At 45.1% G+C, this 24710-nt stretch overlaps 11 protein-coding genes across 15 annotated transcripts; 6 read left to right on the forward strand and 5 right to left on the reverse strand.

The window, feature by feature from the left end:
• Positions 1 to 31: 31 nt before the first annotated feature.
• Positions 32 to 592, forward strand: LOC6593667 (NADH dehydrogenase [ubiquinone] 1 alpha subcomplex assembly factor 2). The gene has a single exon (XM_002018578.2). It carries the CDS (start codon positions 53 to 55, stop codon positions 506 to 508), a length of 456 nt encoding a protein of 151 aa, XP_002018614.1. The 5' UTR covers positions 32 to 52; the 3' UTR covers positions 509 to 592.
• On the reverse strand, positions 535 to 2961 carry LOC6593402 (nucleolar complex protein 2 homolog). Its single transcript, XM_002018577.2, has 2 exons — positions 1917 to 2961; positions 535 to 1845 (listed from the first exon to the last, which is right to left on the reverse strand). The coding sequence occupies exons 1-2, from the start codon at positions 2955 to 2957 to the stop codon at positions 577 to 579; spliced, it is 2310 nt and encodes a 769-aa protein (XP_002018613.1). The 5' UTR covers positions 2958 to 2961; the 3' UTR covers positions 535 to 576.
• Positions 2962 to 3426: 465 nt separating this feature from the next.
• Positions 3427 to 5766, forward strand: LOC6593401 (exonuclease mut-7 homolog). 3 transcript variants are annotated; one of them, XR_003408568.1, is made up of 4 exons: positions 3427 to 4249; positions 4312 to 5297; positions 5374 to 5627; positions 5690 to 5766. XR_003408568.1 is itself a non-coding variant. In XM_002018576.2 (3 exons), the coding sequence occupies exons 1-3, from the start codon at positions 3492 to 3494 to the stop codon at positions 5505 to 5507; spliced, it is 1878 nt and encodes a 625-aa protein (XP_002018612.1). In that variant the 5' UTR covers positions 3427 to 3491; the 3' UTR covers positions 5508 to 5766. The 3 variants fall into 3 exon arrangements, 1 of the variants encoding a protein (XP_002018612.1); XR_003408567.1 differs by having other exon boundaries at positions 5695 to 5766; XM_002018576.2 differs by having other exon boundaries at positions 5374 to 5766.
• Positions 5767 to 5839: 73 nt separating this feature from the next.
• Positions 5840 to 7601, reverse strand: LOC6593400 (phospholipase D3). The gene is made up of 2 exons (XM_002018575.2): positions 6292 to 7601; positions 5840 to 6233 (listed from the first exon to the last, which is right to left on the reverse strand). The coding sequence occupies exons 1-2, from the start codon at positions 7504 to 7506 to the stop codon at positions 5973 to 5975; spliced, it is 1476 nt and encodes a 491-aa protein (XP_002018611.1). The 5' UTR covers positions 7507 to 7601; the 3' UTR covers positions 5840 to 5972.
• Positions 7602 to 7742: 141 nt separating this feature from the next.
• Positions 7743 to 8931, forward strand: LOC6593399 (ubiquinone biosynthesis O-methyltransferase). Its single transcript, XM_026987145.1, has 4 exons — positions 7743 to 7819; positions 7884 to 8063; positions 8123 to 8655; positions 8725 to 8931. The coding sequence occupies exons 1-4, from the start codon at positions 7791 to 7793 to the stop codon at positions 8841 to 8843; spliced, it is 861 nt and encodes a 286-aa protein (XP_026842946.1). The 5' UTR covers positions 7743 to 7790; the 3' UTR covers positions 8844 to 8931.
• LOC6593398 (M-phase phosphoprotein 6) lies at positions 8869 to 9445 on the reverse strand. The gene has a single exon (XM_002018573.2). It carries the CDS (start codon positions 9405 to 9407, stop codon positions 8928 to 8930), a length of 480 nt encoding a protein of 159 aa, XP_002018609.1. The 5' UTR covers positions 9408 to 9445; the 3' UTR covers positions 8869 to 8927.
• A 219-nt stretch (positions 9446 to 9664) lies between these two features.
• Positions 9665 to 11346, forward strand: LOC6593397. Of its 2 annotated transcripts, XM_026987668.1 has the most exons (3): positions 9665 to 10398; positions 10511 to 11117; positions 11179 to 11346. In XM_026987668.1, exons 2-3 carry the CDS (start codon positions 10515 to 10517, stop codon positions 11335 to 11337), a joined length of 762 nt encoding a protein of 253 aa, XP_026843469.1. In that variant the 5' UTR covers positions 9665 to 10398; positions 10511 to 10514; the 3' UTR covers positions 11338 to 11346. The 2 variants fall into 2 exon arrangements, with proteins under 2 accessions (XP_026843469.1, XP_026843468.1); XM_026987667.1 differs by having other exon boundaries at positions 9665 to 11117.
• Positions 11347 to 11871: 525 nt separating this feature from the next.
• On the forward strand, positions 11872 to 13518 carry LOC6593396 (transcription factor E2F2). Its single transcript, XM_026987501.1, has 5 exons — positions 11872 to 12258; positions 12318 to 12427; positions 12488 to 12746; positions 12818 to 13157; positions 13227 to 13518. The coding sequence occupies exons 1-5, from the start codon at positions 11947 to 11949 to the stop codon at positions 13328 to 13330; spliced, it is 1125 nt and encodes a 374-aa protein (XP_026843302.1). The 5' UTR covers positions 11872 to 11946; the 3' UTR covers positions 13331 to 13518.
• Positions 13519 to 15286: 1768 nt separating this feature from the next.
• On the forward strand, positions 15287 to 20669 carry LOC113565498. Of its 2 annotated transcripts, none has more exons than XM_026987706.1 (12): positions 15287 to 15446; positions 15506 to 15595; positions 15655 to 15813; positions 15872 to 15985; positions 16028 to 16138; positions 16204 to 16365; positions 16425 to 16517; positions 16577 to 16729; positions 17375 to 17443; positions 17503 to 17631; positions 17703 to 17981; positions 18045 to 20669. In XM_026987706.1, exons 1-12 carry the CDS (start codon positions 15321 to 15323, stop codon positions 20076 to 20078), a joined length of 3519 nt encoding a protein of 1172 aa, XP_026843507.1. In that variant the 5' UTR covers positions 15287 to 15320; the 3' UTR covers positions 20079 to 20669. The 2 variants fall into 2 exon arrangements, with proteins under 2 accessions (XP_026843507.1, XP_026843508.1); XM_026987707.1 differs by having other exon boundaries at positions 16046 to 16138; positions 17703 to 17987.
• Positions 20670 to 20741: 72 nt separating this feature from the next.
• On the reverse strand, positions 20742 to 22677 carry LOC6593393 (probable ATP-dependent RNA helicase DDX47). The gene is made up of 3 exons (XM_002018569.2): positions 22418 to 22677; positions 22098 to 22356; positions 20742 to 21900 (listed from the first exon to the last, which is right to left on the reverse strand). The coding sequence occupies exons 1-3, from the start codon at positions 22637 to 22639 to the stop codon at positions 20825 to 20827; spliced, it is 1557 nt and encodes a 518-aa protein (XP_002018605.1). The 5' UTR covers positions 22640 to 22677; the 3' UTR covers positions 20742 to 20824.
• A 561-nt stretch (positions 22678 to 23238) lies between these two features.
• LOC6593392 lies at positions 23239 to 24577 on the reverse strand. The gene has a single exon (XM_002018568.2). It carries the CDS (start codon positions 24519 to 24521, stop codon positions 23301 to 23303), a length of 1221 nt encoding a protein of 406 aa, XP_002018604.2. The 5' UTR covers positions 24522 to 24577; the 3' UTR covers positions 23239 to 23300.
• Between the last annotated feature and the right edge of the window lie 133 nt (positions 24578 to 24710).

A 24710-nucleotide genomic window follows, 5' to 3' on the forward strand; every position in this document is an offset into this window, starting at 1 on the left:
ATTTAATTTTACTTTCAAATTTGAATAAAAACAAAACAAATCAAAAAGCAGCATGGCCCAGAAGCCGACGCGTGATATATTTGGTATTATTTTTAAAAACTTTTGGAATTCGTTGCGACCGCGCCAATTCCGCGGCAACTACATTGGAGAGGATTATTTCGGCAACAAATACTTTGAGATTCCGGCAAACCCCGCGATTGGAAAGCGCAAATCCTCGCGTTGGTTTGAGCCGGCAGACAAGGATGCGTTCGATCAAGAATTAACCGCCGAATGGGAGGCCTGGTTGCGGGGACGTCGTGAAGAACCCCCGACGCGTGAGGAGCTGGTGAAAAATCTACAAATTATGGACATGAAAAAGCGAAACGCGGCCGAGCTGGATGCCACCTATGCAAAGGCCAAGGATGAGAAAGCAATGCCGAAGCAGGTGGAGGGCCAAACCATTGGCACGTTTCCCAAGTACAAAGACTACGAATTCATACCGGGACGGGATCCACCAGAGAAGAAGTAGCTTAGGGAAGGGATACATATTTTAAATGAATTTAATGTGTAAATATATTAATTATATAGTTTAATGCTCTACCAATCATTCAAATCCAAGTCCTTAACTATGTCAACAGCCGCCCCGGCCTCGTCATAATCATCGACAGCTGCCTCCTCCGTTGGCTCTGGAATAACAGCCTTTGACTTTTGGGACTTCGCCACCTTGATCTTTTTCTGCTTGGGCTGCTCAACTTCCGACTCGTCATCATCGTCGTCATCCATTGGGATGTGCGGACCACCCTCATCATCCTCAGAGTCGGAGGGGAACAGCTCCAGCTCGCCGTTTTCGTTGCGCACGGGCACTCCCGTCTTGGCCGCTGGCCGCTTCAGCTTCGGCACAGCGTAGTCTGAGTTGATCTCGTCCGTTTGAGCCGCCTGGCGTCGTTTCTTTGTCTCGTGTGTCTTCAGCCAGCTGGCATAATAGATATCCAAGGGTGTGCGCTTCAGCCGCAGCTGCTGCTCCCAGGCGGCCACAGCCTGGGCATCCTTCAGGTCAAAGGTGACGGTGCTCTTGCTGCGCTGTTGCTCAACGAACTTGCTACTCTCCTGGATCTTGTCGAGCAACTGTTTGAGCTTTCGCGTGTAATTGGAATTGCGACACTCCTTGAGATAAGCCTTGATGGCCATCACGGCCGGCACAACCAAGTCGCTAAAGGCCAGCGAGGCCGACTCGTGAGCGAGATATTCCAACAGCAAGGCACACACCTGCTCGATGACCTCATCGCGGAAGCCATTCTCCGCCAGCTGGCCCTTGTTCAGCCTGAGGACGCAGGTGAACTGCAACGGCTTCATGGACACCGTCGAGTGTTTGCGATTGAAGGTGTTGCTGCGCAGCACCTCCACAATCAACGGCAGCACCGGTACATAAGTCTGCGTCTCCTTGGCCACAGAAATCAGTGTCTGCAGGCAGTGGAAGCGCAATGGGAAGTACTGAGCCGTCGGTATCAAGCGGATCACTCCCGTGGCAATGGTGACCAATGGATAGACCAGAGGCTGCAGCTGCGGCTTGTTGGTGCTGGCGCCTAGCAAATCCGCCCACAAACGTAGGGAATTAATGAACTGCCAGTTGTACACGGCCTGGAAGCTGTCCTTCTTTTTCAAAATCACCGCATTGCGCAGGTGAATGGCCAGCTGGCGGATGTAGAGGAACGCATGCTGATAGCTCACGTTCAAGTCCAAGGCGAACATCTCTACCAGGGAGCGGCGCATAAAGTTGATGCCCGGCAATGTGTTGGGGGAGACAAACTTGGAGTTGCGCACGTAGGCCAAGTACATGGCCTTCAGGACATGGTTCAGCATTGTCCCCTGGAAGACAGAGAGAGATAGAGAGTATTATTTTCCAATTCAGTCCGGTGAGAAGGGGTTTCTGTACGTACTTGTTGGTTCCGGGTAATCTTCAGGATGCAGAGAAAGGCCAGCACGCGAACAGTTTCATCGCCCGTGGCCCAGAGCACAATCAAACGCTTCAGTATGGTCTTGCCCAGGGCCGTGAAGGGGGCGACCATGCCAGCCATCTGATGCAGATGCTTGAGCAGCACGCCCAGTATATTTGCGCTCGATACCTGCTCCACGAGGCGTATCAGATCGGTGAGGTAGTAGCGCAGGCAGCCGCGCACCTTGACCCACTTTTTGTGCTTGTGCAGCGGCAGGCTGCTGTTGGGCCTCACGCCCAGCACTCGGATAATGGCCGGCTGCAAGTGGAGCACGCACAGCTGGATGACGCCATTGAAGGAGGCTGCTCCGACGACTTTAAAGGCGGCAGCATTCGGCTGGTTCTCGCCGCCGTCTGCCCCATCAGCGGAGATGCTGGCCAGGGCCGAGTTGAAGGCCTGGATCACTTTGCGCACAATGTCAATGGATACGTTGGTCTGACCCAGCTGCTGTTCCCACTGACGCAACAGGTTCAGGGTGACCTTTTGAGTCCCTCCGACAGCAGCAGCTTCATCCTCGCCCTCCTCCTCAAAGTCGCTCTCATCACTCGCCACAGCCAGATCGTCACTGGGCTTGTGGTACTTTTCCTCGTTCTCCTCGTCGTCCCCACTGTCACTGTCGGCGTCCTTTTGCGCCACCGCTTCCTTCTCATCTTCGTCCTCGTCTTCCTCGTCGCTATCCAGCAAATTGAAATCCAGCAGCTTCTTGTCATTCGTCTTGAGAAACTCGTAGAACTCGGGATCTATCTGCTTAAGACCCTCCAGATCCTCTTTGTGTGATTTCTTCGACCCCTTCTTTGCGGGCTTTACATTTTTTGAAGCCACCAATGGTTTCTGCTTGGATTTCTTTGCAATAACCTTTTCATCTTTGAGCTTTTCTGCTTTTTTCGCAACTGTCTTTTTGTTGGTCTCTTGTTTGGGCTGTTTTTTACTGATGCCAGCCTTGGGTTTGCCAAAGGATTTCACTTTCTTCGCTGCCACCTTCATTTTTGAGAGCACAACTAAAACAAAATGCACGTGTGCCGCCTATTCGGAGCTGCCACCTGCCACAAAAGAGTGCTGCCATCGTTTTGTAAAAAGTAAAGCCAAATGGCGTATCTATTTTAAGCTATGCTTTTTCTAGCTATAATAAATATTGTTCAACCATTGCAAACGTGTCCTAGAAACCAAAAACTTTCTTGCTATATTAGCAATGAATCAATCTATGTAAAAAAATCTAAATCGGTAAGTTGGTTAAAAAGATATAGCGGTTTGACTTTTGAAAATTGTTGAAACTATTCAGTTGAGCGGCACTGTATAAGTCAAGAGCATTTGTTCCTTCCGCTGAAAACTAAAAATAAAGTTAAATGAATTAATTTAAAAAATAAGCTAAATTGCCATATCTATTTACTGTTGGGGTAATTTCGACAGAGTTGGCAGCGCTTTTTTTTCTTTTTGCTCTGCAACTCGGCGAGTGGCAGGCAAAAATTTCGCGAAATTGCAATTTGCAACTTGGGCCAAACTTACTGGCCCACCGCAAAGATGGCTAAGAAAATGTACAATGCTATTCCCGCCGGCTTCGAGGACGACGAGGATACACTGGAAGACTACATGATAAATTTGAAAATAAAGCGCTTGGAGAACATCACAACAGGTGCTGGAATTAATGGAACAAACTTTGATGCCACCCTGGACGCTGAAGCACAGGAGTTCTTTACGGTGTTTCGCGAAAAATGGAACATGTACAGCAAGAACAAGTCGCCCCACCTGGGCCGGGACCTCGGCAATGAACTGAAGGACCACAAAGAGCCGCTGCTGCTGGCCCTCAAGATCTTTGCCAATTGTCCCGACTGCAGCAACATAAAGCCGAAAAGCCTGTCACACTTTGTGCTGGACACAGTGTGCAAGCTGCACATGGATTATCCGCAGCTTGTTTGTGATCAGAACACCAGCATGATAGCGTTTAATTTCGTCAAGACCTCGGGTTTGCTCTCACTCAACAATGCCATAATCGAGACGTACCGCCTGCATCAGATACGCAATCTCCTGCTGCCAAAGCTGCGCGAGATGCTGGACTCTGGCCTGTACAAGGAGGTGGCTCAGTGGGCCATCAGCTTGCAGGTGGCAAACGAATTTGATATGCTGGAGCTGGCGTTTCCACTGATTGCACAGGAGAAGCTGCCGCTGGTCGAAGAGTACCTGGAGCAAGCGATAGCACAACGTCAGCCGCTTGTTAAGTTTCTTGACTCGCTGCTGCACAAAGATAAGTCGGTCTTTGAACTCTGCGAGCCCATTCTGAAGTGCGTAATGCCGTCCCATCCCGCCCCTTGAAACACTCAAGTAATCCGCATTTATCTTACAGCCGCTACAAGAACGTTAAGATCTCGCATAATGTCCTGAGCTATCGCCCCATGTCGAAGATGGTGGCGCGTCTGGCCAAGAAGTACGGCTTCGACGAAGGCGTCACGCCGAACTACAAGTTCACAAAAACCTGCGGCTACTTGCATTATCTGTTCCGCGAGTACGAGAAGTCGCGTATAAATCAGGCCAGCTTTCGGGAGATGGTTAGCGTGCATGCCTCCGATTATGCTCTCCAGGTGGACTTTGTCAAGTATGTGGCGGGGGCACAAGATTCACGCAACGAAGCTGTATACTGGTACAAAGAGTTTAAGCTAAATCCCAAGGATTGTCCGCACGACATTCTATCGCGGATCTCACGCGGCATCGACGAAGAAGAAGCGCCCCAAGCCCCTGATGATAATGGGGCCACATCTTCGGCCACCGGCTGTGATATGTACCTGACCATGGATTTGGCAGACGATTGCCTCATCACCGTGGACACGGCCACACAATTCGACCTTATGCTTGGCCATCTGCAGCGCGAACATATCATCTACATGGACTCGGAGTGGGTGCAGAATGTGTGCGGGGAGAGCCAGCTCTGTCTGCTGCAGATTGCCACCGTGCGCAATGTCTACCTGATCGATTGCCTGGCCAGGCAGAGCATCACAGCGGATCATTGGCGTGCCCTCGGAGCGGATGTATTCAACAACATGAACATCCTGAAGGTGGGCTTCTCCATGTACAGCGACTTGACGGTGTTGCAGCGCTCGCTCCCGCTGCAATTGCGCTTACAGTTGTCACATCATTATCTGGATCTGCGCACCCTTTGGCTGGAGTTGAAGAAGCAACGCTATGCCATTAGGCTGCCATTTGGTAATGTGAATCGTGCCGGGGATGCCCTATCGGATCTGTCGCTGGTGTGCTTGGGCAAGAAGTTGAACAAGTCAAATCAATGCTCGAATTGGGCCAATCGTCCGCTGCGTCGCGAGCAGATATTGTATGCAGGTAAGTCGTCTACCAGGTCGGGGGAACTGAATCTTCTGTTGAATCAGAAAATAATAATTACCAAATCCCTCTGCAGCCATCGATGCGCGTTGTCTGATGCTTATATACAACACATTGCTGAATCGCGTGCCCAACATCAGTACGGCGATAGACAAGAGTATTGCTAGCAACAATTTCCTGAAACGCGGCGGCAATGCCAATGTCAAGTGATGCGATTTGGATACGGATACCTCTCAGCCCTTGTCTGGTGATTCTCCTTGAAGCAATATAATGCCACCAAAAACACACACAAAGGCATGTTTGTTTCCCCTTACCCCTACCCTCTTAATCGTAAGTTCAATGTTAAAGTTGAAGAGTATTTAAAGTAAGTTTAATGGCAACTCCTTATTAAGTGTAGTCTTTACGAAAATCGGAAAATCAAAAGTAGCAACCCCTGAAGGACGGAATATTATTAATCTAATTTTTTCTGTTTTTGTAAATACTTTGTAATCTCAATTCTCATTCCTTTTCTAATAATTTGAATTCTTTTTTACTTTTTCCTGTTATACGAAAACGAATTTTTTATTGTATTTTACATAAAAATATAATCAAAAAAGTGAATACATAATACATTGAATAAAACTGAATAATAAGCAGAGGTTCCTAGTTTCCAGGCTTCAGCAAACTAACAGCTCTCTATTCTAACTCATGGGCATATGGACTGTTCCAATCTCTCTCAAACACATTCCTTAGGTCGCTGCGCAGCGTTTGGGTGTGCTCCGTTTCGTGGGTTTCCCTGAGCACCAGGCCAATGCCGGCGGTGTCGGTGAAGTAGTCGCCGGACCAGTTGGATGTGCCTATGTAGGCCACTCTATCGGTGACCATATACTTGTTGTGATTCACCCGACCATAGGGTATCTTCTCTTGATCCGCATCTGTGGGCACAATGAAACGACGCTGGAATACAAAATAAAATTATTTTTAATTTCTGTAAGTTCCATTATTTTTAACTTACAATTTGTATATCGATTTTATCCTTTTTTGAGCTGAGATCCTGTAGTGATTTGAGATATTTATTCTCACTGGGATTCGAATGCTTCCACCAGGAGATGAGCAGCTTTACGGACACACCCCGCTCCACGGCCGCCCGGCGCAGGGCATCATCGATGTACGGCCAATACTTGGGATGCTGGCCATAAATGATCAGCGGATAGTAGTCCATAACAGCAATGTTCACATATGTAATGGCCGAATCGATGGTGCTTAGGATGGCCTCCAGGTCGCCGGTGCGACCTTTAGCAGAGATTGGGGGCGGCGAACTGGACAAAAATCCCTCCATCGTTGTGTTCTGGTTCACATTTAGGATCATGGGTGACTGGAGATTGTAATGCGTGAAATAATCAGGGCCCCAGTATGGGATTTTTGCATCTGTACTCTTTCCCAAACACCAATACGCTTTGAATATCAGGGCCACATCTCGGGTGAGCTGTGGACAGTTCTGGGCCAGAATACCCATCTCCTTGACCTGTGTTAGTGCCCGCCAGTCCATGTTGGCGCTGCCCAGATAGAAATGCTGTTCATCCACGATCCAAAGTTTCGTGTGCAAGACCCCGCCTCCAAAGTACTTGGGAAATGAGAGGGTGACCACTTCGGCAGCTCCATTGCTGGCCAGCAGCTTGGTGTCTTCATTGGGCGACACACTGGAGGGTTCACTTTGTGCTATGCGAATATCCAGCCTGGGCGTTTTACCGCCACCGTTTCCGTTGGCCAGGAAGCGCCTGAAGATCTCATCGCCCGGCTGAGTGCTGCTGTCGTTCACGCCCGGCGTGTCCTGGGCACGCATGGTCCAGTAAAAGGAGGCAATGTCCAGGGACTCTTTGGCGCTGTCCAGCAGTTGCTGCCAGGCCTCAAAGGTGCTCAAGAACCGTGGACTGCCCTCGGAGTAGTTGAGTCCGATGGGTATGGACTCCACCAGCTGAATATTGCAGTCATACTTAGTAGAATCGTACTTATTTCCGCTGCCTTTCAGGTGCTGTAGTCGTGGACGTGGCTGGAAGAACGAGGAGCCAAAGAAGAGTAGCATGAACAGCGACACCATTAGCAATTGCACTGCCGGGGGATTTGCAGCCTCTTGTTGTTGTTGTCTGTTGTCTCCTGTAGTGACGGCAGCGGTGGCGGCCGCATTTTCCACATCTTCCTCGTTATGCAGCGGCTTATATTGCTGCGGCATTTTTAGATCGGATCGGTGGACAAAAAAATCCTAAATGATCGCCGATTAGTAATAGCCACACACCTGCTTTGTTATCTATATCGATAATACGCAGGTGATAATGCCTTTTCTCGCTCTCTTGAATTGAAGAATTGCAAAGAAAGAACCAAACCACCTGAAATCACAATCAAGAAAGCTTCAAGTCACAAAGAGAATGTGAAGCGGAGAGAGAGAGACAGAGAGAGGAGAATGAGAGAGCACAAAATCAGCTGTTCACTTTGTTTTTTTGTTCTTGAACCAAAATAATGCTGCGAAATTATATTTTTCCAAATAGGTAAATATGTTTATTATACTGTTAATGTTTCATTATACTTTACTATTCAATTTTTTAATCACAGCAAGTTGCGACAGACGCTGGCCAATGTTTTGGCCAGATGCAACAGCAGCAGCAGCGGCGGTGGCGGTGCAACAATCGATGCCGACACCAAACGTGAGGTGCAGCACCACGAGAATCATGCCGCAGATTGGTGGAACCAGAACGGGTCAATGGAAGCCTTGCATGCCCTAAATGAGATACGGTAAGTGGATGCAATTTCCTGAATTTTCTACCGAGTTCAAAGTTCTAAATTCTGCACAGTGTTCCTTTCATACGCGATGGCATCGTTGCGCGCGGCAATGTGAAGCCTCATTACGTAAATACCACAAAGGTATTGAAGGGACAGCGGCTGCTGGAAGTCGGCTGTGGTGGGGGCCTGCTGACAGAGCAGCTTGCGCGCCTGGGGGCCCAGGTTACCGGCATAGATTTGGCCGAGAAGCTCATTGCCGCCGCTCGGGATCATTTGACGGAGCTTAGCCCGGAGCTGTGCAGCAACGTGAAGTACAAAATGGAGCCGGTCGATCAGCATGCCAAATCAAACTGCGAGCGATATGATGCCGTCATAGTATCCGAGGTACTGGAGCACGTGGACGATAAAGTGGCGTTGCTGGAAGCGTGTGTGCGTAGCCTTAGACCAGGCGGTTCCATATTTATCACCACGTTGAACAAAACTCTACCTATGTGGGTGGCCGGAGTGGTCTTGAGCGAGTATGTACTGAATCTGGTGCCCAAGGGCACGCATCATTGGGAAAAGATGATTTCCCCACTGGATGTTCAGCGCATATTGGACACGAGTAAGTAGCAATAATTAGCTGCAAAGTAACACTTCCACGTGTTCATGTCCTGTCTTTAACGTCCCCTAGTGAACTGTCAGACCGTGCTGGTTAATGGCAGCACCTACGACTTCTGGCGCAACACTTGGCGCTGGATAAACACTACCCAAATGTGCTACGCTCTGCAGGCTGTGAAGGAATCGGATTGAAATCATAATATATTTAAGATAACTAAAATTAAGTATCTATGTAACAACTAAGAAGGTTAAAGCATGATTAAACTAAGGCTGCGCTCAATCGTCGTCTTCGTCGCGAGGTCTCTTGAACTGTGGCTTTTGTTGCCTTTGGTTATTGCCTCCTTGCTTCCGCTTGAGGTTGTTCTTCGTGCTAAACTTCTTGGACATGTTACTGGCGACACTGGGCGCCTTGTTGGTGTAGTACGCCTTGGCCATTTCCTGGTCGGAGACCTCCTTGGGCTGTTCGGGTTTCACTTTACCGAGCTTTTGGGCCATCTCCTGTTCCATAAGCAGCTCAAGGTCCGGATTCATGCCGCGAAAACTGAGACGACCATCTATGAGGCCAGCGCAAATCGTATAGCTGGGCTCGATGATAAAGTTGGAATTGGAGTTCAACATTTTCTCGTTGATTTCGTTCGAGTACAGTGCCCGACTCTGCTCGTCGTCGTCTTCCTTGTCCACCTTCACTTTGGTGCGCTGCATGAATTTCATGTCCAGGACACCACGCGAGAGTCTCGGCTTAATTTTCGACGGCATTTTATCAATTTAAATGTTAAACCTAAATAGAATGTTTCGTGCACGTTGTTCCTTCCACGAATGTGAGAACAAAACAAACGAAGAGCTCGTGCTAGTGTTGTGAAACGTCTGTCAGAAATGAGAAAACGTGGCGGGCCTGACATTCAAATTATATTGAGAGTATAAAATTCAATCTTTGTTTTGGCTCTTACTTGAAATCAAAAATTATAATAATATAGCTATATAATAACTATGCCTTTTCCCTCCAAGCGATACCCCCATGATCGCATGCAGTATTTGGAAAATATATTTTCTCACAAAGGAAATCTTATCACCATGATACGCTTCTACGCCGGACACGAGTGTCTGTGGAACAAACTGCATGATGAATACTCTAACCTAAGCAAAAGACATCAACTTTGGACCTGGATAGCGAAACAGTTCGGCCCGAACGTGTCGGGATATGAAGTTGAATGTGTAATGAAGAATTTGCGTAGAGAAGCTTTGGACGAGTTTAGACGCATTGAAGCATGTAAAAAGAGGGGTGGTCTCTGTGGAAAGCCGTCCTTTGACCTTTTAGATGAATTCCTGTTCTTGTTGCCGCAGCAAGTGAAAGTTGAGAGCACGGCTCCTGCAAAAGCTCCTGCATATAACATGCAACCCAGTCGCCCAGTACTGCAACCTGATTCCGGTGCATTTGAAGACTCTGAAAGCCTGCAATTCTCTGACGAAGTCAGTGACTCTGTAGACTCTGCCAATCCCGATGTTGATGCTATCACTACATTTCTAAGCTCTGGCTCTGGTGAAGATTCCGATGCCGATTTGGATGAATTCTGCCATGAACTAAGGCAAGAACTGGGTCAGCTCCCTGCAGATGCTTGCTTGAAAGCACAAAATAAGATACTTTTTATCATGCACGAGTGCCGAGTAAAGCATAAACCTGCTCAAAAGAAACCGACTTGTATGTTGAAGAAATTCGTCCGTTGGAATTTGCCCTAGACTATAACACGTGGTGTGTACACTGTACAGGTTTGAAAAATTCCAGTTTCAAAATTAATTTTGTGGAAATATGTTGTCATGTCAAACTCCGGCTTTATTGGATTAATCAAAAAGAATTATCACAGCTTGATGAATATTTTCTCGACAAGTGGCTCCTCATCCGATTCAGACGCCGGGTCGTCGCCTCGTCGTCTGAATGCATTCAATGTGACAATCAGTCGAAGAGCCAAATTCCATACATTGCTGTCGCAAAAGGATACGGTGACGAAGCTGATAAATCTATATCGTCAGAATGAATGCCTCTGGAATCCAAGCTGTCCCGATTACAAGAGTGCCGAGTACCAGGAGAAGGTGTGGAAGGATATTGCCTCCGCCATAGATACAAATATGCCGGTTGTTCCAGTCAAACGAAAAGTGCATGTTCTACGTGATCAATGGGAAGCAGCCGGAAGGAAGGAGTTGCCGATGCCTAAGCTCTTTGATTACCCAGACTTTGGTTTCCTCACCCACGCGGTGGCGGAGACAGCAGCGTCTGCTGTTGAACAGCTAACAAACATCCAGGTGGTCGAATTAGATCGCATAGATTCTGGTAGTGAGGCAATGCAAGCAGATCTTACGGACTTTGCAGAATCATCCAACAGAAATACCAGCAACACGGAACAAACAGTGGCCCTACTTCCATCAGAATATATAATATCCAATAAGGGCCAGCATATTGCCAATCTTTGCGAGGTTATAATTCTTATTTTAAACTCTATTTTGACTTCACTAGCTAATGCCATTTTCCCCACAGGTAATTCGAATAGATTTGGAGCAAATCCATGATGAATTTTTTTTTGAAGCAAAGTGGAAAATCCTTGATGTACTACGTGATGCGCAGCTAAAACAGCTGCAACGGTTGCAGGAGGGTCAAAAAACCAAATTAGATGATGCAGATTCAACAACTATATAGAAACAAATACACAAATATAAGAAAATTTCATATTTTTTCGTGTTTTAATTCGAGCTTAGAGTTGGAAAATACGACATGTACCTGTACAGACTGTACACACATGTACAAAATACGAATAAATCGAAATGGAAGACCGTGCCGCCAACTTTGAGGAACTGCAGCGAAGGCCAGCGGAATCTGGGAACCTTGGCCAACTGCTAAGCAGCACTCGCTTGTCTTCGATCGACACAAACGCATAAACGATCTACTAGTACGTTTTCAGATTTTGTTTCTATTGTAAAAGTAAATTAAATTTATTCTAAAATGTACAACAAAGGGCAACAGCATGTATTTCGGTATTTACGGTATATTTTGAAGATGAGACCGTATATTTCGGTATATTTCTGCAATGCGTGTCATTTTGCAGCACTATGCAAAAGTCAGAATAGAGTAGAATGAAAAAAGTGACATAAATGGCGGAAAATTTTGCTCAAGCGCCAACATTTGTATTTAATTGAGATTTTTCGTAATAGGCAATCATTGTTTGTTGTTTAAACGCGTGTCAAATCCAGTGCAACCACTTTTATAGTTACCAAATACGGAACAAAGACTTCCATTAGAACGCGTGCCATGTACAAGCGTAAATCTTCAAGTATTGTATTAAGGGACAGCGCGGGCCCGGGCTCTGCCCTCAAAATGAAGAACAACAACGCCAAAGGTTCTGTTAGCAATGTGGACACGGATGAGGCGATGACGATAAAGGCGTATGAGAATGAGACCGTTCAAATGGACATGTCTCAAGACCATCAGGAGCAACAGCCGCTAAAATCGCCCTCTCAATCCCATCCAGTTCAGCAGCGCTCTGTGGGCTCGCTCGTCTTATTAACTCAAAAATTTGTGCAGCTCATGAAGTCCAATGGTGGGTCCATTGATCTGAAAGAGGTGTGTCTTCAGCTATTTCTAGTCGATCAATTTTTTTTATCGCTTTTGCATTACTTTAGGCCACGAAAATCTTAGATGTGCAGAAGCGTCGTATTTACGATATAACTAATGTGTTAGAGGGCATTGGCCTGATCGATAAAGGCAGACACTGTTCCCTAGTGCGCTGGCGGTAAGTGTTCTCCTCGTTGGTGGCTTCCAATTGTTCTATTTTGTATTTGGTTCGCAACAGCGGAGGGGGGTTCAACAATGCCAAGGACCAAGAGGAGTACGATGTCGCTCGTGAGGGTACCAATAATCTGAAGAAGGAGGAAGAAGACCTGGACATGCAGCTAGAGTATGCGCAACGGAATTTGCGATATGTAATGCAAGATCCAACAAATCTCTCATATGCCTATCTAACGCGGGACGATCTCCTGCAAATATATGCTGATGACTCCGTCTTCACCATACCCAATTACGACGAAGAGGTGGAGATCCAGCGCAGTGATGTAAGCCAATTTTCAGAACGTAGTTAATCAAAGTCGAAATGCTAGATTCATCCACTTCCGAAAAAAAACAGAACGAACTCCGCGTTTCCCTGGATAATGGCAGCACCATTGATATACGGCTGGTCACAAACCAGGGAAAGAGTACAACAAATCCAAACGATGCTGACGGTTTCTTTGACTATCGCCGCTTGGACACCCCATCTCCATCGACCTCGTCCCGATCCAGCGAAGATGGCACCGGTCCCACGAGCACTGGAAACGTCATCACTGACGAGCATACGTACTCATGCAATCCCGATCTAAAGGAGGAGATGAAGCTGCTGGAAAACGAACTCACTGCGAAAATAATCTTTCAAAATTACATGACTGGCCACTCGCTGCGAAGGTTCTATCCCGATGATCCCAATTTAGGTTGGTTGTTCATTTCTCTTCGGCTGCTCCGAGACCGAATAATATGTTATTTTTTCTCTTTTCTAACAGAAAATCCCCCACTGGTCCAACTGAACCCGCCACATGATGACTTCAACTTTGTCTTGAAAAGTGACGAAGGCATCTGTGAACTCTTTGACGTACAATGCTCTTAGCTGCTGGACGGACGGGACTTACAACGACTTTGTAACGATTGTAATGGGCCGAGTGCGTTGTGCAAATATTTATGATTAGTACAATTTGACCTTTTGATTTCTTTTATAGAAGTAGAAATTTTAACTAGCTTAATTCCATGTATTTTTGGCAGACTAACAACAAACCAATAAATTTGTAGGCACACGCATACATTCATTCTTGAAAAGAATGTGTGGTGGTTTATACATACCTTTTATATTTATGTACATAATACTATTCATTCATCATTTATTAAAGATTCTCTCGATATTTTGTGTACTGTTCTCGCCCTGGGTTCTGCTGCGCTGCAATATTTTGCAATGCCCGCAGCAAACAGCATATTTGTTTAAAGGCAGCGGCAGACACGAGGAACTTTTTTTGTCAATTAATTCAATTTTCAGCGCAATTTCCCACACCCGCAACACTGTTTTGGGCGTAGATTTTATGAGTTTTAATTTTAAAATCCGCGGACTTGCCCATGAAATAGACGGTCTGACTCGCAGAAATATACGGAAAATACGTCACTTATTTCCAAGTATACCGTAAATATACTGACGAATTATTTGTATTCAAGTTCTATCATATTCCTCGTTTTTGATATTCGGTTTAATATTACTGGCTAGCTAAGACCCTAAGCTCTCTACTCATAATTTTGCCCGATTGATAAATCAATTTCCTAAAGGGATGTCTAAATTTAACCTATTTTTACTGGATTTTTTATAACATAAGGCTTAAGTAAAAATGTTGCACAATAATTTCCACTATATTAATGTCTTTACACTTTTGGAAAAAACTATGAAAAGTATAACATTTGCAGGGTGTGTGAGCTAGAGCAAGGTACCATCAACCGCCCCAGATTTGCTGTATCTTGTTTTAAACAAACAACATATTGTTCAAAATAGTGAAAGATCTAGCGCTTAAGTAATTTTGAAACATGGCAACTACACAGGGATGATATTCGCCCAGAGGCACCTGACGGTCAAGAAAAGTATCATCAGCAAAATTATCCGATACTTCTTAGGTGTACGCTGGTACCATCACTAACCATACAGTATATACTGTTAATACCAGAATATACCAACTAACAGGAATTCGTCGTAATAACCGGTTGATAACGGTATATTTTTAAAATGAGAAGGTATATTTTTTGTATTTCTGATCATCGACAGTATATTTGCCAGAGAGAATCAGTGATGTAAGTTTGAATGAAAGCATCGATGTCGATGTCCATCGATGTTGGATTGATACATCGGATTGATTCTTCGATGTATGACCGATTCAAAACTTTCCCATTTGATTATAAAACGAATATTCAACAAAGGAAAAGTTAAACTTGAGCTTTCATAGCAGTCTTTTACATATCATAGGACTAAACGGAAAAATATTTAACATAAAAGAAATGATTATGCTTTCATAGCAGTCTTTTACATATCATTGTAGATCAGGGATAACTAATATTTCAAATAAGTACTTTTGGCCAATGCTTTGCAAAAACCAAAATGGGACTTAGTCGCGCAGGTGAAAGTCTATTACGTTTTCGACTTAATATGCTCGCAGCCGCTGAGTACACCCGTTCAGAGGGTACGGAAGATGCCATTAACGTCAAAAATTGCATTGTATAATTTTGTATAAATTAGGATAGGTACTTTTCATACCGTACCAAAAATACGAAGGATTGCTTTTCAATGAGGCAGGCATTGCTGTGTTTGCCGCTTACAGGTGACAAATGCGCAATGATTTGAAATCAAGCGATCGATGTTTTGCAAAACATCGATGCAAAAATACCGGAAAACATCGGTAAACATCGGCAAAAAAACATCGATTCACGATGCATCGATGTATTTTTACATCACTAGAGAGAATGGCTTCTTGAACATAACGGCACTTGATTGGTGATAAAAAAAATTAGGTTTAATTTTCACGTGCGTTTAAAACATAAAAAAACTGAATGTAATAAGATCTGTAACAAAAATGAGAGAAGAGCAGAACTTGAGACTATGGCGGCAGATGAAGAAGAAACATGGCGCAGACAGATTATCAAAGCACGAATGGAAGATCTTACGCGCAGACTTCCTAAGGAGTTGGAACACACTAACAGTTAAGTGAAAATAAATACTATTTATTGAATTGCTATTAATATATATATCTCTTTTCAGTTCGATAAGTTTTCTAAAGATCAATTGGCCGAAGCTACTTTGCGCGAAGAACTGCAAGAGACGACTCGGGCGTACTCTGGCCTTGAAAAAGCAAGAAACATAACAAATGCTGATTGACTAAATAATAACATATTACTTACATCGTTCAGGGACTTGCATCGCGTCTATCAACGCGTAGACGAAGCACTAAACTTGAGACCAACCCGATAGCAACTTCTGAAGGATCTATTCCGCCTGCTCACGAGAACACTGGCTCATCACAGCGTAAGCCCAGTTCGCTTCCTTTGGTCCTCCTTGGGCTTGAAAAGGTGAGAAAAAATATATATGCCGATTGAATTATGTTAACATATAATTTGTATCGTATAGGACCAAACGCAATCATCAAAGCCAAGCCGCAGCGCGGTCAAAGCTCGGACAAAACCAGTAGCAACGCCTGACAAATTAATTGCGCTTCCTCGAGAGCCCACTAGCCTTGAAAATGTAAGAAAACTGATAACAGAAATCCAAATAGCTATTAATTAGGTAATTTATATCGTAAAGGGTGACCAATCGCGATTATTGAATCGTAGACCCAATTCCAGAGGTACACCAAAACTGGCACCGACTACTGACGGACACATTGAGCTTGAAACAGTAAGAAACATGATAAATACTGATTGAATAGCTAAGCTATTAACGTATCATTTATATCGTGCAAGGGGGACCAAAAGCGATCATCAAAGGCTAGCCAAAGCAGAGTTAAAACTGAGGTTAAATTGTCAGCGATCTCTGACGGCTCTGTTCCGCCTACTCAGGAAATCACTGGCTCATCAAAGCGTAAACCCATGTCGCTTCTTCTGGACCACTCGGAGCCTGAAAGCGTAAGAAACATTATTGATACTGAGTGAATAGGTATTAATACAGAATTTATGTCGTACAGACGGACCAATCGCAATTGTTGAATTGCAGGCCCAGTTCCAGGCCTAGACCAAAACTGGCACCGACTTCTGACGGACACATTGAGCTGGAAAAAGTAAAAAACATGATAAGTACTGATTGAATAGCTACTGAGATATCATTTATATCGTGCAGAGAGACAAAAAGCGAGCACCCAAGCCTACACAAAACCCGAAACACAAAAAATTCATGAGTGAGGTAAAATCGGCAGCGATTTTGTACAGCTCTATTCCGCCTCAGGAGCACACTGGCTCTTCACTTCCTCTAGACCGTGCTGGCACTGAAAAGGTAAGAAACAAAATCAATAATGATTTGATTGGTATCAAAATATAATTTGTATTCTTCTGGGGAACAAATCGCAAGGTAACAATGTAAGAAACATAATAGATATAGAAAATATATTGAACAGGTATTAGGTAAGATTGAGGCGGGACTTAGGCCGTGTTCGTTCCATTGTGGTCCCGCTGTGTTAACTGAAAATCCTTGGAGACTGTTAAGTGATTATTTGTTAGCTGCTACTCCCACTTGAAAGCTTCTGCAGTGATCCGGGAACCTGAGAGAATGCCTAAAATTCAGCTAATCACAGTAGATGGTGAGGATGTAAAGGGGCCCGTCGGGGCCATTCGTCTCTGTGAGGGATGCTTATATTGAAGCAGGTATTCGTGTACTTCCTTGAAACGCAGTAGTTGTACATTAGAATAGATGAGTGATCAAAGTGCTGAGATGCCCATTGATCTGAGTATCTTGAACGTATTGCAGACATTTCTTTCCCCTTTCCTGATACGTCAAGGCTTTGTAGGCATAAAATGCCATTTTTGGGGTGATGCAGAGAGCTCCACTGATGCTGATGCTCGACTGTTCGCTGAATTTTGTCTAGCGTTTAAGTGATCCTCTTAGTTGGACGCAGTTGTAATTATAATTTATATCGCTTAGGGAGAAAAATCGCAGTCACCAAAGCATATAACGAGTTTGCTTCCTCTGGATTTACTTGGGACTGAAAAGGTAAAAAACATAATCAATAATGATTGAACAGGTATTTATATAACATATGTATCGATCAGGGGGATCAATCAGGATCATCAAAGCATACCTCTGTTAAACCACGGACAAAATCGCCGGCGACTCCTGACGGAGATATTCCGCCATCGACTCTTAAAGGATCTATTCCGTCCAGCCCTGTACTTGAAGAGGTATGAAACACAACTTATTTTGATTTAGTAGCGCCATATGCAAATATTCTGGTATACTTTTTATCGTTCAGGCGGACTTTTCGTGTTCATGGAAGCTTACAAAGTCTCGTAAACAGCGCGATCGCATCTTAGAAAGGCAACGTGAAGATGTCGAAAACTTCCTTGATGATGTGCCCTTGTCGGAATTGCGGAAGCACGTAACCAAAACAAATGGGACTGAAACTGAGGGAAAAAATAATAAAACCATAGAAAACAATAGCCCCTCAAAGTCTCCAGTTAAGCGTAAACCAGCAGACACCATACCAATCCCACTGCAGCCAATCAAGAGAAGGAGACAAACACATGTTCCAGTAAAAGTTGTACGCTGTATTTTGGAATATATACATCCTAATAGATTTTTTTTGTTGCCACAGATTAGCCACCATTTGGAGAGCGTTCCTTTCATGCCTAAGATTGAAATGGTTCCTGCTCCTACCGATTTAAGCACTGACATATTGGAGGAATCTGCAGAGATAGGGATAGCTGTGCGAAAGATCCAAGAGCTCATGGATTTAGAAAAGGAAGCAGAAATAGTGGACGATGATCCGGAGTTCGTCGAGAGTCCCATAACGGCGTGCTGTACTGACAAAAAGATCGATTTAAGCCACGAGAACAATGTAGAGCACACTGAGATAATGACTCTTTTCGAATTGGGTGATGAAGGCGATCGTACACCTGAAATAGATCGTTGCCTGAAAATCTTTACCACTAAAACGCCAAGTGAAATCGACGATCAACTGGCCGTCACAACGGAGTTCTTCGAACGGTTGCCAAATTCGTCCAAATTCGATTTAGAAAAGGCGGACCTCATGGAGGAGGAGGAGGAGGTCCTTGACTATGAAGAGGATGGAGACGTGGACGATGATGTCTTGTCGGTTACGGCGACATCTTGGGATGACATGGAGGAGGAGGAAAAACAACCAGAGCCCTCAGAAGCTTCATTGAGAAATTTTCGTATACCTCGACTTACCAAAGAAATACTCCAGTCGCAGCCGAAAATAATGTGCTCGCTGTACAACAATGAGGCACTCAACGAAAAGGAACAAGAGGAGCCACAGAGGCGGACATTAAAGCAACGGAAATCATCATGGTCTGCTACATCTACACCATCTGCTTCACCATTCGTGCTCGCCCAACATGTATTGCCTCCTCTAGCATTGGCGTCTGCTCTACCATTGGAGGCTACCCCAATAATCCAGCCGCTGTGCGACCAGGGGCAGAACATATTTGGCCACAACGCGAATCCAGTGGCTCCAGCTATAACTTTGGCGCCGCCTCCAGCTGCAGTACGCACTCCAACAATACACACGCTTAACGAAAAAGCACAGAGGAAGATAAAGGGAATTTCACTTGCGCAAACTCAATATTCAGTGCCTCCTTCAGCTCTATCTATAGCGCCGTCTCGAACTTTAGTACGTAGTCCACTAGTAAATTCGACAAACGACCAGGAAGGGAGAAAGATTCATGTGAATTCACTTGCACAAAACATATATACAGCGCCTTCTCCAGCTTCAGTCGCACAAACGCTATATTCAGCGCCTCCTCAAACCATAAGTCCCCGACAGGATAACCGAACATTGACGATGCAGCAGGCTGCAACAGTAACGCCATCGCTTGGCAATCCACGTACCCAGGCAATTACTGCTCGGCATGTGATCGAACCCGTACCGAAATTTGATGCACCTTATCGTTCAACTGCTGCGACTATGCAAACTATTCGTACGGACAGGACCAAGTGGTTTAGTGATGAGTACTGGATGTTGAATTTGTTTGGAGTCAAGTGCTTGGAAAATCTAGACGATGTGTGCAGCGCCCAAAGCTGTAATCATACATTCACCGACATCGGAGAGTTAAGCCGGAAACTGATGAGACTGGATGTGGATAGCCTGTTATTCACATATCAACAAATGCTAATGCGTTGGCAACGTCTCTTCCTGACATTCGCTCCGGTTTATGTTGATATATTTGAAGCTAAAAATCTGCAGAACGACTTGCTGCACTTGCTGATGGATTGTCGATTGTACAAGTCACTTTGTGCTTCCATTATTAATAAAGCCTTTACTGCCTTGAAAAACATGGGCTTGGAAACGCAGGCCACACTATGCATTATGGAATACCTATGGATGCCTCGTAAAGCGCACAACTTTACGGAAACGACGTTAACAATATTAAAAGTTCTTGGATCCTCTAATTGGTACAACTATACTGATAAAATGGTAGAACTATGCCAGATATATGGGTTCAGTTTACCAACTGAGGTATTATTAACCATTCTCTCGGCGGCCAACGAGAGACACGAATTGAAAAGCGAGGCAGTAAAGTTCTTTTTGGTCATGGGTGTGGCCCCTGAGGAATTGAGAGAAGAGCTGACGGCTGCTATCAAGCTATTTGCGGAAAAAGATAATTAATTCTTATGCTGTTGATCAGCAGAATCCAACCCAAATGAAGATGTATTTAGGTTCGGAATTATAACATCCCATCGGACTTGGTATCATTACGACGGTAATGATATTAAAACTCAAATTTAGAAATTTACAAACATGTTTGTATTACGAACACTATGATAATTAAATAAAACAGGACATAAGAAAATAGGTGTGTACTTACAATATTTCCTGCTTTCAGTTGTTCACTTTTTTCTTGCCGACAGTTCCTACCTATTACCTATGGATCCCCAGTAAAGCGCATGAGTTCAAGTAAATGACTATAACAATGTTTCGAGTTGTAACTGGTACGATTATACTGATAGAATTTGAATAGAATACTGGCAGAATTTTGCCAGACACAATGGTTCTCTTTACCAACTGAGATATGGAGAACCATTCTTTCGTCGCTCATGCGAATCGACCCTGGGGCGAAAATGCGAGAGCTGAAGGCAGAGTTTATCAAGCTTGGATTCAATGAAGCCCTTAATAGAAAGAAGCCTCACTTCATACGGCGACATACTCTTGAGCCCTTCTTACGCTCCCTGAGAGCTAAATGCAACTGAAGAGATCGCTGTTCAAAATGTAGGAATTACGTCTTGGCCACCGCCAAACAATATATACAGAAAATAAAAAGATTGTCTTGCGTACAAATAGATTATTTTCTTGTATTCCGAATTGTATGACAATTAAATAAAACGGGGCTTAAATATGTATAAATTACTGTATTATTATCTTTTCTGCTTTCCCTTGTTCCAGTTTTTCTTGGCAAAGGGTTTCTTGCCCTTACCCCCACCCCCATTGGCCATTGGCTTCATGCGCTTTCGCGCGCCCGCAAAGTGCTCTGAATCATCGTGATTGTCCCCCCCACGCTTGTGACCCCTGCCGCCCTTGGTGTCCTCAAGATCTTTCAGCTCCAGCTTCGCCGTACGCTGAGCCTCAGCCACACGCTCCTGCAGGGCCATCACCTCGTCCTCCTCACACTTGTAGAGCGGCAGCTGTTTGCCCAGCAGATGCTCGATTCGCTGATACAGCTCGATATCATATTGGCTGACAATGGTGATGGCCTTGCCCGAGCGGCCCGCTCGAGCTGTACGCCCCACTCGATGAATGTAGTCCTTGCTGTGGGTGGGTATGTCAAAGTTCACGACCACATCGACATGCGGAATGTCCAGGCCACGTGAAGCCACGTCTGTGGAGATTAGAATGGAGCGATTCTTGGCCTTGAATTTGTTGAGCGCCGCCAGACGCTTGTTCTGCGACATTTGCCCATGCAGGGGAATGGCGGCCAGTCCCAGGGCTCGCAGCATTAGGGCGGTCTTCACAGTGTTGTTGCAGGTGCTGCAGAAAATCATGAAGCTATTGCCGGCCAGCTCGTTGAGTATGTGAACTAGATATACATCCTTGTACTTGACGGGTATGAAAAGGTACGATTGCTGCAGCTGCTCTACGGTCTGATACTTGTTAGAGACCTCCACTTTGACGGGATCTTTCAATGAAGCCCTCTGAAGCTTCTTAACTTTCTTGGTCATTGTGGCACTGAACAGGAATGTGCGACGTTCACGTGGCAATACCTTTAGTATTTTGTCGAGCTCCACCTCAAAATCCATGTTAAGAATTCGATCTGCCTCGTCCATGACCAAATATTTGATGGCCTTCAAATTGAAGCCCTTCATGTTCTCCAAGTGGTCTACCAGACGGCCCGGTGTGGCAATGATTATGTGCGGTTTCTTGGCTAGCTGCAGGCCCTGTGCAACCATGTCCATGCCACCCACAACCACACAGCATTTAATGCCAATTCCGCTGCCTGTAAGAAACAAAAACTTGCATGAGATATGAGTTCATAAGAGAATTAGTTCAGTGGCTGTAGCCGGTGTGCTCAGAGGTAGTGACGAATAAATAAAATAATAATTTCATGGCTTCGTTAAACAACAAAATCAAAACTGGTTTAACATCATTGTGCAAAAGGAAAGATCTATAGTCTAGCACTAGCTGACCACTTACCAAGCGCCTCGAACTGTTCGCCTATTTGGAAGGCCAATTCACGTGTGGGCGTTAGCACTAGCGCGAAATACCGCTGCGGGCTCTCCAGTAGCGCATGCAAAATGGGCAGAGCAAAGGCTCCCGTCTTGCCAGAGCCCGTTTCGGCCAGGCCGATCACATCCTTGCCTTGAAGTGCCACTGGTATCGCCTCTCTTTGGATTTTGGATGGTGCCTTCCATTTCAGTTCATCACATGCCTGGCACAGCGTGTCGTTCAGACCCTGTGGACCGATCAATCGTTAAATACAACCAATTCAAGGCGCGGGGTTTACGGTAACATACAAGGTCCTTCCATGTCAACTTTTGATCCTCAGTTGGTGCAGCAGTGTCCGACTCGGAGCCACTTGCTGCGGGCTCGTCCTCGTCCTCGCTATCTACTTCGTTGACATCATTTTCGTTGTCCGACTCCTCATTCTGGTCTTCCCCCTCCTCCTCTTCTCCACTAAGCTCTTCCTCGTCACTGGTCTGCAACTGCGCTTGCTCGTCTTCTGAAGTTTCCGACATTTTGTTAAAAAATTTTCATGGTGCAGATATACCAGTCCACGCACGTGGTCGCCGTCTCGTATATCGATAAGATATCGAGCTTAGCCCACTTAACCCCCCTCTACTTAAACAGTTTAACCACTTGAGGTAAATGGCGGAATATATTACTGATTGCAAATTCTTCTTGTAGATCCGTGCCATCTTTCCTCTGAATTAAAAAATGTATATCTATATTAAATATTATTAATATGGGGTGGGATATTAAAATACCCCTTTGGTTTACAATGGGTTAATCGTTCTCGGTCAAGGATTGGAAACCATATTCCTCGATTTTGATATTCCGTGGAATAATACTAGCTAGATAGAACATTTAGCCATGCCCACATTATTTTATTAAATTAATGAGTAAATTTTCCACTTAACTGGTTCAATTCAAATACTTGCTTTTATTGGATTTTACATAAGCAAGGTTTTAATGGAAAAGGTAAACAAAAAATTCGTAAGAGAGTAATCGTTCCCATTGATTAATTCTTTTACATATGAAAATGTATCCTGATCCCGATACACAATCTCGTCAAAGATAAGACTAACGCATTTTTCAAAGTTAAAGTTTGACAGTTATTATTTATTATAATGAGAAATTTACTTAAAACATTAAGCAATTGCGGTATCATTTGAGAAATTACATGGCCACCTGATGGGCATCGACGACCAACTCATCCCCATGCGATGGCGGACCGTCTCCCTCCCACAGCTCCTGCAAGGACCCGATGTACTCTTCAAATTCGTTTGCGTTGAAATTGTGGGTTACAGAAACTCCTAGGACGTACTTGTGGTACGGGCAATTGAGATGGTAGACGTACTTGCGAGGTTTGGTTACTGGCAACCGATGCACCTTCATGTGATTCAAATAGCGGTCACGGTCCCCATTGAAAGAGTCGGCCATGGCGACGTAGGACATGGCATCGGTAAGGATCGATTCTGTTGTAGGATCCGTGTTGAAGGCGAGCAGAATGGGGTCTGCCGAGAAAAGGTGAGCCTTGTCCGGGTGCGTGTAACCGTCGCGAAGTGTCCACAGGAAGACTATCGGCATTAGATTGAATCTTACGCAGTTCATTAGGCGACCCAGATGCTTCATGCGTTCGTCACGCGCCAGGTTCATCCAGCGCAGGACCAGAAAGAAGACCTCTATTTCGGAGTTAACTCCGATAGTGTTGCGCATGAGTAGGTTTTCCAGGTCATCAACTGAGAGCTCGGTGAAATATTTGCTTCCCACGAGCGCTAGGAAGTAATTGCGAATCCTTCCATTCATCGCATTGCATAAATCACGAAGTTCCGGGTATGCCTTTGCCTTGCGAAACACCATAAAGGCGGCCTTTTCGCGCAGACTATTGGAGGCCAGCACCTCCCAACATTTGGGTTCAAGTAGGCCAATCTTCAGGTACTTTGCGACCTGGAGTGTTTCCACCACGTCGCTGCTGCTGGGCGGCTTCTGGAGGCGCATCCATTCGTAGGCGCACTTGAAACCTCTGGCCGGCACTTCACTTGGCGAAAAGTTAAAGCTGGAGGCACGCCAGTCGCATCTCGCGAACCACACCGAATAGCACTTGACAAGGTTTGGTATGCAGTAAAACCGACTCCCCTCGATATTCACCTCCAATGTGGCCCCTGCGTTGTCTCTCACCTGTTCGGCGAGTATTTCGGAGATCGGCTTCTTGTGCGGTAATGTTCCCACGTAAATAGGATTATCCTGCAGGGGCAAGAAGTTGAAGAGGGAGCGTTGGGGAACCGTCTGCTCTCCCAAGCTCCCGTATTCCTCGGGAGAGATCAACCAGCAGTGAGTATCCTTGGTTCCAGCAGTAGGCTTCTGCTCTCCTAAGGCAGAACTGGTCACATCTGACATCTGCGAGATGGTTGTCTGGTCGGTGCTGGACTTAGTTTTAATTTCATTATTTAATTCAGACATTTTTGTTTGGTTTTGATCGTTCGATTTCAATTAATATTTTTCGGTTATTGAATATAGACATATAAGAATTTATTGGTATTGAGATTTTTAAAAATTAAACGTAATATATCGGTATTTTTGTGCGAT

The sequence above is a fragment of the Drosophila persimilis genome, unplaced genomic scaffold (genome assembly GCF_003286085.1).
Source record: "Drosophila persimilis strain 14011-0111.01,24,50 unplaced genomic scaffold, DperRS2 tig00000124-arrow-pilon, whole genome shotgun sequence".
NCBI classification, from domain to species: domain Eukaryota; kingdom Metazoa; phylum Arthropoda; class Insecta; order Diptera; family Drosophilidae; genus Drosophila; species Drosophila persimilis.